This window comes from Culex pipiens, chromosome 1, assembly GCF_016801865.2.
Source record: "Culex pipiens pallens isolate TS chromosome 1, TS_CPP_V2, whole genome shotgun sequence".
Taxonomy (NCBI): domain Eukaryota; kingdom Metazoa; phylum Arthropoda; class Insecta; order Diptera; family Culicidae; genus Culex; species Culex pipiens.
Window position 1 is genome coordinate 30,703,972 of NC_068937.1, and position 12,524 is coordinate 30,716,495.

Genomic DNA, 12,524 nt, shown 5'->3' on the forward strand with positions numbered 1-12,524 from the left:
TATAATTTTCCATACAAATTTGGCAGCTGTCCATACAAAAATGATATCTGAAAATGCAAAAATCTGTATCTCTTGAAGGAATTTTCTGATCAATATGGTATCTTCGGCAAAGTTGTAGGTATGTATATGGACTGCATTGAAAAAAATGATACACGGTTAAATTTTTTTTGGTGATTTTTATTTCACTTTTTGTCACTTAAACTTGATTTGCAAAAAAAACACAATTTTTATTTTTTTTTTTTCGTTTTCTTATATGTTTTAGGGGACATCAAATGCCAACTTTTCAGAAATTTCCAGAATGGGCAAAAAATCTTTGACCGAGTTATGTTTTTTGAATCAATCCAATTTTTATTTTTCAAAAATCGAAATAATGGTCGAAAAAAATTTCAACTGAATTTTTCGATGCAAAATCGAATTTTCAATCAAAAAGAACTTCAGTGAAATTTTGATAAGGTGCACCGTTTTTAAGTTATAGTAATTTTAAGGTAACTATTTTGAAAATAGCAGTAGTTATTTTTTTTAAATTAGTGACCATGTTTGCCCACTCTTGAAATTTTGTTTTGAAGAGCTGAGAAAATTCTCTGTATTTTGCTTTTTTGAACTTTGTTGATACGACCCTTAGTTGCTGAGATATTGCCATGCAAAAGTTTTACATCAAGACTTACATTTCAAAAGGGCCAAACACTCAATATTACGTATTATTTGAATCTTTGCGACAAATATTTCGATTTTTTTAAAGCAGTATTGATTCAAAAATTCATAACTCGGTCAAAGATTTCATAATTTTGAAAAGTTGGCATTTGATGTCCTCTCAAACATATAAAAAATAATTTTCTGCTTTTTCATTAAATTTATTTAGAAATTTTGAAGTGAAAAATAACTTTTTGAAAGGGCTAAAAACACATTTTTCGAAAATTAATTATTTACTTTGGAAAACCAAGAAAAAAAAATCCAAAATATAAAGATACGTATTTTAGGAATTCTATATTTCCTTATAATTTCTTTTTGAATGTTAATTTGAACACTGTTGTTGGTCTGTTTGGAGCAATTTGAACGAAATTTGGAATATAGAAAAACAAATGATTTTGTTAGAATATTTTTCTCGTTTGAAGATGTTTTCAAAAATATGTATAGCAAATTTACCCGATTTTTGCTCAAAGCACTCTTGCTATGTTTAACATCAAGACAATGTCAATGACAATGACAATGTCTTTCAATCAATAAAATAATTGAAGTTATTTAAAAATTTGGGTGCAAATTATCTGAAATGATAACCATCAGCAATAAAATAATACGGAATTGTAAAAAATGCCTACCAACATTTCTCAGACATAATCGTAACAATTCTCTGAAAAATAATAGCTCTTCTAAAACAAAAATTATTGCCAATAAACCTCTGGAAAACCAGATTTCCCAACCCGCTGGCAGGCAGCGAAATTATGGGAAAGTAATGCTGGCATCAGAATTGAATTATCAAAGTCTAATGGATTTGCAATCTTCCACAAAATTATCCTTCAAAGCTTCAAGAATGACAACCACCTGATCCAAAAAAAATCACCAACCACCTGATGGTCAAATCAAGGTTTGTAGAGCGCATTCAACGCCACTTCGATTCCGAAGGAACTCGAGCGTGAAAGCACACAACACCACAAACAAAAAAAAAAAAGCTGGTAAAAGTGAAGAAGAATTGACCACCGCCAGTCATGATTTATTGCTTCATGGTTCTGTTTTTGAAATTTGAAAGGTTTCTCGGCGGCGGCGAGCGACTTTGCGAAATGTTCGAGTACACTTGGCAATGAAGAGACCGGAGTCCGCGCCCCAAATTTGAACCCTAATTAAATTTGCGTTTACTTGGAGGGGGAGCTTCGGATTGACGCAATTGGCGCGGAAAATTTGCCAAGGAGGACACCTGCGCTCGAAGTAGTTGAAAAGAGTGGGAGCTGAAAAGTAGAAGTCAGGTCCCGGAAGGTCAAGTCATGTCGGGGGTGACGGGAGGGGGGCGTCGTAGTCCCTCGTCAATGTCAGGCTGAAGGCTGACTTGTTGCAGGCGCGTCTCCTCAAGATGAAGGTTTTATTGGATGCAACAGGTCACGGGTGAAATAGATTGATGGAGGGGAAGGAAGAGAGATTAAGAAAGATTTATTTGGTTGAGAGATTAAATCGACTGAGTCTCAAACGAAACAGATAAAATTATAACAGAAAAAACAAGAAATCAGAAGAACAGAAGAACAGAAGAACAGAAGGACAGAAAATCAGAAAAGTAGAAAAACGAAAGAAATACATTTAATTACTGAACAAAATTACCTCAAAAATTATTGTTTTCACCTTACCTGTAAATAAAAAGAAAAAAATCAAATTAGTGCCAAAATCACAACAAAAATAGGTCCGAAAAATCTCATCACAAATACAAATCCCCGAAAAATATTTGTCCCGATTTACGCACGTAATGACTGGCTTTCTCCGCCCAACACAACTCTAATAAAACCACAGCAGCTGCTGCAGTCGTAATCCTCGGAAGTCCCCGAAATAGCCCTACAAACACACCTACGGGTTGGTCATGTTCCATTTCCGGAGGATGTGCTGATTGATTAGATTTTGCACACTGTGGGTGGTAGGGTGAATTTACGGTACCTATTTTCGGACATGTCACGTGTGTGCGGTTTTGCCGTTTTGGTTTGTAACGTCTAGTAGCGAGCTAGCAAGGGCGAAGGAGGAAATGAGGGACAAACTAACCAAAACAACACGTACGCATCTCCCTTGGCTAAAATGAATCATTTCTCCGGATTCTGGGAAAAGAAATTGGGACGTGGAAAGCAGTGTTGAAATTAGAAAAAAAAAACAAAAAAAAAAGGATTAGAAAAAAATCAAATAGTAGTTTATGCAACAAGTTGCAAAAAGAAGATTTTTTCAGTGCGAGTCGTACATTTATCCAACGAGGTCCACCGAGTTGGATAAATACGAGGAGTGTTGAAAAAAACAAGTTTTGCAACGAGTTCCATACAACATTTTTTTGCAATTTCGAAAAACACCCATTGAGTGGAATTATTAGTAAAATGTTCATGTATTTTGTCAATTAATCGTTTAAATAAAAAAAAATGCTGAAAAGTATTACTTTTCGAAACAAGTGCTGAAAAGTTCAACTTTTCAGCATCCATTTCAGTGCTGAAAAGTAGAACTTTTCAGCATTTATTTTGAAAAGTGTTACTATTCGATTTTGTTATTTTTGGTACAGAAAAGTAGGCCTTTTCATCGTCAAGAATGACAGGAAAAACAAGTAGTTTCACGACGGAATTGTAAAAACATTTTTTAAGGTTTCGCCTGAAAAAAATATAATTGAAAAAAAAAACAAATTGAAGCAATTTTCAAAATTCCGCCAAAAAAGTGGCGTAAAATTTGTGGCAGCATAGCCAAGTGTGAGATTCATATGTAACATTTTATTACAAACAAATTTGTCCAAGACCTCAAAACGATCCGAGTTAACCCTGACGAGTTATTTGTGACTACCTAAAGAATCAAGATTTTTTTTACTGGCAGCATACAAAAATGGCACGTAAATATTCAAAAATTTGAACCTTTTGTAAAAAAAAATCTTAATGGTTTTTTTTAGTAAGTATTGATGAGGACTATCCAAAAAAAAAAATAGGTACACGGAAAAATTTTTTGATTTTTTTATTAACTTTTTTTCATAAAAAATCAATTTCCCAAAATCCATATTTTTAATTTTTGAAATTTTTATATATATTTTTAGGGGAAAAAACCCGCATCTTTTAAGCCATTCAGAAGTATGGACCAAAATGAACTTGATTTTTGTAAAAAAATGAAATCTTGGGCTTAAAATTTGTTGACCTAATTTTTTATTTTGAATCGAATTCAAAATCGAAAAATACTCTACCATTTTTTGATTAAGTGCACCGTTTTCAAAGCTAAATTTTGTCCAATAAATTCTGTTTTTTTTTTTTTACTTTTTAAAATAGTTTAAATTATTTTAACCCTCTAGAACCCAACCCAGCCTTTAGGCGGGCTTCAATTTTAAAAACTGCCAAAAATCCATTTTTTAACCAATTTTTGGTTTTACTTGTTTCAGGTGATTTTTCCAATAATTAAAAAAAATATTTTTTTTAGGGGTCAACTTTGGCTGTTTTTTACTTTTACTACATTTCCTTTATTTTATGTAAAAAGAAGTATGCAGTTATTTTTGTAGTGTCTCAGACTATGCCTCTACGCATTTTGTTACAATTTAAATAATAATGGTGCCATTTTATAGCAGAACATGTGAAAAATGAGCAAAAAAATTAAAAACTGACTGTAAAAACATAAAAAAATCAGATGGGCAAAATGTAATGGTAGGAGGTTGTAGAATATGCCAAATACTACCAAAAACAAACATAAACTAAACAAGATAAATGCAAATTAAAATTCTAAAAATGAAACAAGTAAAACATAGGAGAAGTTTATAGGTTTTCGTAGAACAAAAGTTGCTCAAAATGACCTCCTGAACACGGGAAAAATAAAAAATATTCGAACAAAAAATTTGGCCTATAGAGGGTTAATCAATACTAACATTTCAAAAGGGTGTAATATTTAATGTTTATCCCTTTTGAAATGCTAGTCTTGATTCAAAAAAATTCAAAATATAGTTTTCGAAAAGATGGAGGGTTGTTTGGGAAAGACTTAAAAATTAAATTTTCCTGTTTCATTTCTTTTTTTCGCTGTATCTCAACAATCAGTGGTCTTAAATGTTTCTTAGACAAAATTGTAGGATATTTCCTGAACTTTTCGTAAAAAAAAACAGAAATGGACTATTTTAAAAGAGTCAAAAAACCGGAATTTTTCAGACAAAATTTAACTTTGAATGGCTATGTTTTGAAAACGATGCAGTTATTAAAAAAAAAGTAATGTGCTTTTCGATTGCAATTTCGATCCCATATTTAAAAAAATAAAGGTCCACAAATTTTCAGTACAAGATTTCAATTTATTACAAAAATCACAATTGAAAAAGAAATCATAACTCATCAAATTTTGTTTACGTGTACATATTTTTTCTGAAAAGTCCTCATCAATACCTACAATTTTGCCGAAGACACCAATCAATCAAAAAACTCCTTGAAAAGTCACAGATTTTCGAATATTTACTTACCATTATTGTATGAACAGCTGCCAAAATTGTATGGAGATTTGTATGGGTGAACTAATGACACAAAACGGCTTCATTAATGATGGTCCCCACAAAGTTTAAGCCAAATAAAAAAATACCAAAAATAAAAAAAATGATCGAAATCGCCCGATTTCCCAGAGAATTGCTCATATTCGTCAAAATACTGCTAAAATTTCAAATCAAACTTATATACAAAAATTAAGATAAACAAACAAATTATTGAAACAAGATCAAATATTGAAACAAAATCTTGCCGATCTTGAAAGCTTTTTTTTTCTATTTTTTTAAAAGCATAGCATATTTAAAAGTAGAAACATTCAAGAAATTTAAAAATGAACGTATTTTCTTTTTTCGAAAATACTCAAACTTTAAATTTTATCTCCCAATTTTCACCCTTTCTTTCCTTTGTGAAATTCCAAGCAAAAAAAAAAATGTCGGTCTCTATCCCGTGATTACACAATCCCGAGAGACATTCTCTTTTTCTCTCTCCTTCCCGCATTCACGATCGTCCCCCCTCGACGGAGTGTAGCCACAAATGCCGCTACAAAATTAAATTTTCCATCGCAGTGAAACGAAGCATAATCCGTGGTCCGTTCCCAACCCCCCTCTCGTGTTATTTTATTGTGGTTTATTTTGAGAAAACAAAAGAATCTTCAGCGAGTGTTAATGAACGAGAAAAAGAGAATCAGTGATAGAAAGAGGATGCTCATGCTGGCAATCACGAGATCAAAGAAGAGAACTTACAAGCAATAGTAACGGTCGCTATACCTTCTGATATTTCGGTGCAGGAATCATCAAATGATAGTTTTTTTTTTCTAACACTCATTTACAACACTGCAAATTACTCCAAATTTTGTATAAATTTTCACTACGTTAGAGCTTTTTCTGTTAGGTATTCAAATGTTCAAAAAATTGTGTATTCTTTTACAAATACTCAAATTTTCAAAAGGCCGATGCAAATATTTTTCAAAGTTTGTCCCTGCGGTTTTGTTCATCGAAAATTCACAAAAAATCAAAAGATTGTTGAATTGTGGGAGTGAACAAAACTTTAATAAAATTTGAACCTGCCTTATTTGCAATATGGGTACCAAACGGTGAGATATGTTGTATAGATTTTCACTACGTTAGAGTTTGAACTGAAAATACTCACAATTTATCTGAAAAAAAAGTTTTTTTGGTACTCAAATTTCCATAATTTGCGCAATATTGGCTAAAACGCCGCAAATTTTTTGAATTATAACCGGAAAATTATTTTTAAATAACTATGTATTTTGAACTTAAACTTCAAATGTAGAAAAAAATATATGTACATTTTTGTTTCGTTTAAAACTTATATTGCAAAATATTAAAATTTGATCATTTTACTCGTCGTTTATCGCTGATAAATTTCATCGTATAAAGATATCTTCAAATGTTAAAAAAGGGATAATTTTAATGAAAACTTTAAACGATTATGAAAAATACCTTTTTGATCACACATTTAACAAAAAAATACTTCTAAATTCTAAACTTGTAAATATTGGGTCTAAACTAAAGCAAAAGAAATTAATGTTGTATATCAATTATTTTTATTTTTTAATTATTTATTTATTTATTTATTATAAAAAACAAGCTTTTTCAATTTTCAATTTCTTAAATTTTTCAAATAATTGTTAGTTTCTATTGCTGAACAGATGAAACTGATTTCAAATTTCAAAGTTATCTATAGTCTTAGTGATTTTTCACGTTAAAAAAAATCAATTTTCAAACTGTTAAATAATAGTCGAGCGCTTTCGAATTTAAGGCGATTTGAGACACTATTTTCGGGCAAGTTTCCTAGAGTTGGGTTTAAATATGATATACTTTTAAGCTTAAGAACGTATCCGGAATTTTCAAAATGATACATGAATGTAAATTTGATATTTTCAAAATTCTAAATATTCAAATGTTTACTATAATAGAGTTAAATTTAAAAAAAACCTTTTTTTTAAATTTCATTAGTTTTTATTTTTTTCTCCCATCTTTCTTCCAGTGTCCAAGATTACTTCTTCCACCTACAACCACCAATCGGATGCCCCACCATGCCTTCCGGTGGCAATAAAAAGTCGCCCGCTGCCGGCGGCTCCCGGGGCAAATCCTTCAAGAAAGCCCCTGCCGGTAACGAGGCAGCCGCTGCCGTCAACACTTCCGCTCAAACCAACGCCACCGGCGACGAGGACCAGAACTCGGGCTTTGCCGAATATTTGCGCTCCTCGCAAGGTAACGCGAAACCGAACAGGGTTTGTTGGGTGCGGGGATATTAACATGTTTTGTTTTTTTGCTTTCAGGTTCGGAAATGCTGAAGCTGTTTGTGGTGGCGAACTCGATCGTGATGTTCCTGACGGTGGCCTGGCCACAGATGAAGAAGTCGTACGAAATGCTGATGTCGTACTTTGGGGAGGATGGGGAGGATGAGTTTTAAGGAACACAGTTTGTTAAGTGAATAAAGTGCAGAAACATGTTGTTGATAGCGTTGCGAAGTTTCTTTTTCGTGGGCATTGTGATCGGGTACAGTGCCGGGGTGTGGCGACTCATAAACGATTACTTTCGGCACGAAGTGAAGACATTTATCGAGGAGGAAGCCAAAAAGAACAAGTACTTGTTGGAGGATCCCGTCAGGGGGGATGTTCCGCCGGAGGTGGTTGGCGAACACAATTCGGACCAACCGCCCAAGCCAGTGACTTCAAATCAAATGTTGGACGAACTAATCCTCAGCTTTGGACGACTGTTCACCACCAGAAACGAGCAAGAATTTCCCTCCAAGAAAGCGGGCAAGTTTCGTTAACGGCTAACAAATTGTGTTCTTATAAACCGATTTTCTTCCCCGCAGAAACTCATCAAACTTTACCACCGACGATTCCGGGCCAATTTCCTCACAAAGTTGGACTTTCCAGCGACCCCCGGGGGGAATCGATGCCACAAGGTCAACAAATCGAATTCACACCCCCTCCGGAACCACCGCCACCACCAACCAAGGGGGATGCTAAAACAATAATCGAAAGTGATGAGTTTCCGAGAAGTTCGTCGACGATGATTACCACCGATGGGGAGGAGGAGCAAGAGTGGGTTCGGTACTGGCAGAATCGGCACCAAGGAGGAGGAGAGGAGCAAGAGCAGTGTCGTCAGGGGTCAGTGATTGACAGTTGTGAACTTAATCTTGAGCCGGGCAGCTGAGCTGGGAACAGTAGGAGGGAGTATTCCGTATGCAAAAAAGGGGGGTGTGCGTTGTTTGTGTTTGAGCAAAGTTAGATGGACTTTTATGGGGAAAGTGTGGCGCAGAAGAGGGGAAGAACTGGTTGCAAATATGATAAATGGCTTGCTTTTTAGACGATGAAGAGAGCGATATTTTCTGCGTTGAACAGAAGGCAAAGTTTGTGGCGAGTTGCTTCAAAGTTTGATGGATTATCCGGTCATTGTGTTACTTAGTTAAGCATTTATATAAATTGTTTGTAAAAGATGGTTAAAAGTGCAAATAAATAGTTTTTAAACAATATCTACACAGTAAATGAGTTTTATTTTAAGTAAATGACAACTAGTCCTTGCTAACTCTCTAATACCTGAACTTCCAAACTAACGAACTAAGAGACAAATTGTTTAGAATGATGTAAACTGATAAAAAAAATCTATAGCACAGACAGTGTTTTCTGAATGAAATCTTATTTGTATAATTTGTGAAAGTGGATAATTGTGAGGGGACTAAAAACGATTTCTTTTGCACTTGGGTTAACGGTGGTGCAAAATCTGGCAACAATTTTTTTTTGAGAAAAAAGATTTTAGGATTTTTTTGTCAAATTAAACTACAAAATTAAAGGAAATTATTTCGCAATGTGTTCTATTTTTTTCATTTTTAAAAAGTTTTCTTGAGAGAAAAGCTCCCTTTTTTAACTTAAAGGCTGAAAACGTTTTCTACAATTATCATTTCTTGACTTCGGATTGCTGGTTGCTGTGAAGTAGCCTTATAAAGTTTAAATTTTGTGAAAAATTAGTTTTTATCATTTTAATCAAACCTCATTTCTCCACTCGCGATATCTAAATGTTTAAAAAAATAACTTTTGTTCTAGAGGATCATCCATATACCACAAGGCTTTTTGAGGGGGTCTGGAAAAAACCCACGCTGCATACAATTAAGGTTGTCACGAGGTTTATGGAAGATCTCAAAATGCAAAAAATAACTCGCTGGGTTTTGCAGATTCGAAAAGTACATGAAATTAAACATAAAACGTCGTGTTTCTCGGCAGATTAAAGTTCTATAACGGGAAATGACAGCAGTTTGAACACAATTTATGATTTTTTTTGAAATGAGAAAAAAAGTTGTTGTTTATCGAAATTTCATGTACGCCATCAAATCGGTATTTTAAATATTATTATTATTGAAAAAAAATTTTCAGTAATCAAAGATTAGTCACTTTAAAAGTTTGATGATATTACGGTCTGAACGCAAGCAAATTTTTAAGAATTAATTATTTCCAAAAAATTAAATATGTATTTGTAAAATTTATTAAAATCATGAAAAATTCTTTGAAAAAAAGTGTTCAAACTAAAACCATTTTGCATTCTTTCAACATAATTTATTCATCATTTATACATATTTTTGATTTTTTTCCAGATTTATTAAACATGAAAAGTTACTTTAAAAAAAAGAAGCTGCTTTTTTCTGGTGTCATCTAGTATCCTTGGAAACGAACTTGATTTTCAATAAATGTGAATCGAAGAATTTTTTTAATTTTCATTTTTTAAAGGGTAAAAATGGATGAAAATAAACATTTGTATGCATGTTTCTATTGTGAAATTGTCTCAGAAACACGAATATGATAAAATTATCACCAGAAAATGGGATCTAAGGGGTCCCCCAAGCAAAAATTTACAACCAAAAAATTCACTAAAAGTAAAAGTGTCTATTTAATATGTTAAACTGCCTTACCCAAAGCGTTCTCAGTCTCAGATGGTAGTCCCAGATGTCCCCTACAAGCTGCAGGTTGAACCGAGTTGATATCAGGATGGAACACTTTTTTATTTAAGTTTGAAAATTATGCTGCATTTTCTAAGCCCTTTCAGATGCATTTTGAATTTTGAAGTTAAATTTAGTTTAGTCAAAGTTATAGCCTTTTTAAGATTTTTGACGTTTTTGAACCTTCAAACTTTGCGTCCCTATTTGCCCCACTTCCCGTTGACCTAGAGTGCTCATATTTGGCGAGATGCTAGTTTTATATGTACAAGCAACCCCTGAAAATTTCAGGCAGATTGGTGAGGTCCAAACGACGTCCCATACAAAGGGGTATGCCCTGTTCGTGGACTCGCTCTTAAAATGTTTCTTTTTAATTAAAAACCCGATTTAATCCCACCTGGGTGAGAAAGAGCCTTTCTTACTAAAGAATATAACAATGGTAGAACTTCTTTCAATGAATAACATCGACTTTGTTCATTTATAACGTCAGCTCAAAAGAAAGTCTTATGATGAAAGCAAAGTATTATGATGATATTATGAGTATTATTAATGATATAATTTCCAAAAGAAATTTAAAACGCAATTTTCACCAAAAGAATATTTTTAATCGTACAATATGTTTGTACGTTTCTAATCAAACAAGCGATTATGACAAACGCGATCATAGCAAGCTTCCCAACAACGCACACCGCGGTTTTGGTTTTCTAGTTTCGGTACGAGCCCTTTTGTGTGACTGTGTTGGTGTTTTGGTTCATCGTACCAGCGCACCAAGACAAGCAAAACCGAGGTTCAAGTGAACCGCGTGTGCCGCACGGTGCAGGGAAGCTAGCCATTCAGCTTCTACGAAAGTGACAGACTCAGAGTAAGCTATTTTTAACAACCGCACCACTACACACTCAATCGCGAGAACCTTAGGAAGAAAGCCATTGGAGTCGCCAGCATTGAACACTTTGAAAACGAAATAAACGATGAAAAGCTTAGAAAGCTCCTATTGGAATCCAATGAACCCTGTTAAATAAACTTACGAAATCACGAAAAAATGAAGTCTACATTTAGGCGATTTTAGGAGCGCACGGGAAACAAAATGATTGTAGCCGGATGAATTTCCTATATCACATAGGTTTTTGCATAAACATTGGACAGTTATGTAACAACGGACAGGGCAAAAGAAACCGAAAAGCTACGATATCTTAAATTTTGAAGGAAACATCGGTAAACAAGTTACTACAAAATGAGTATAAGTCGAGCCAAAATATATGCGCCAGCATTCTCGAGCCAGTATTCGAAGCTCAACTTGACAACTTGTCGACTTAGCGACGAAGCGTCGAAAATCGATGCAGTGTGATTTTTTGACGATTTTTCCGATTGAAATTGATGCTGAATCGACATATTTACGAAGATGGAAATGACGTCCTGCCTTAAAGTAAAACCTATACCTTTCTTTAGTAAGAAAGGCAAAAAGAAAATCGTTCTTAAAAATTGATCGGGATTGCCGATCGATGTCGAATTTGTTTCAGATGCTCACTCATGGTCTGTACTATGAATGTAGCAAGAAATTTCGTATAAAATCAGAAATGAAAAATGTTGGCGAAGGTCACCAGGTGGGCTTTTACCTTTTTTTAGGGATTTTTTTTTATGGTAGGTCAATCAAACGGCTCTAACTTCAGAACCATATTATGAATCTGGATGAAAATTTTGAAGGTTGTAGGGCTCGAAAAATGCAATTTTTGAGATAAATAAAAGATATGAAAATGAAAAAATTTGACCATATTTTCATTTGAAAACTGTGTATTTTGTTGAAAAGTCTGGCCGCATCTAAAAACACTTGGATATTTCGAAATTTGCGCGGCAACTCGCCCAGGTTCAGCACACTAGCTTTCATCTGCATTTAGAAGAATCGAAATCGGATATATGGGAGCTGAGAACGGCGCGACACAAAATTTTGCAAAATTTTACCACATACGAACATTACTCGACCTCCACGGAATTTATTTTCTCAAAATTCGAGGGTGTGAGATAGACGAGTTCTGTCAAGGTGAACCGATAGAGCGTCGAAAATCGATGCAGTGTGAATTTTTGACGATTTTTCCGATTAAAAATTCATGCTGAATCGACATATTTACGAAGATGGAAATGACGTCCTGGCTTAAAGTAAAACCTATACCTTTCTTTAGTAAGAAAGGCAAAACACCCCGGACAGACGGTAATAACAAAATTCATGCCATTTCAATAACCAACAAAAAATCTCTTCAATACTTGGATATTTTGAAAACAAATGATTGCAAACAAATAGGAAGGTGTAAAATGCACTTTAAAAAACTTTGTTGCATCCAAATGTTGAGACAATGGCTTGTTATTTAATTTTTTATATTTTTGAATATTTTTATATTTTCATAATGTGTATCA

The 12,524-nt window shown here is 33.8% G+C and overlaps 1 protein-coding gene across 1 annotated transcript; it reads left to right on the plus strand.

The window, feature by feature from the left end:
- The first annotated feature begins 7,499 nt into the window (after positions 1 to 7,499).
- On the plus strand, positions 7,500 to 8,674 carry LOC120421209 (uncharacterized). The gene is made up of 2 exons (XM_039584411.2): positions 7,500 to 7,944; positions 8,004 to 8,674. Exons 1-2 carry the CDS (start codon positions 7,632 to 7,634, stop codon positions 8,345 to 8,347), a joined length of 657 nt encoding a protein of 218 aa, XP_039440345.1. The 5' UTR covers positions 7,500 to 7,631; the 3' UTR covers positions 8,348 to 8,674.
- The last annotated feature ends 3,850 nt before the right edge of the window (positions 8,675 to 12,524 follow it).

Excerpts from the sequence above, each read along its gene's own strand:
- LOC120421209 (XM_039584411.2), top strand. The coding sequence starts at position 7,632 with ATGTTGTTGATAGCGTTGCGAAGTTTCTTTTTCGTGGGCATTGTGATC. Across the intron at positions 7,945-8,003 it reads ATTTCCCTCCAAGAAAGCGG|AAACTCATCAAACTTTACCA; the intron begins GCAAGTTTCGTT and ends TCTTCCCCGCAG.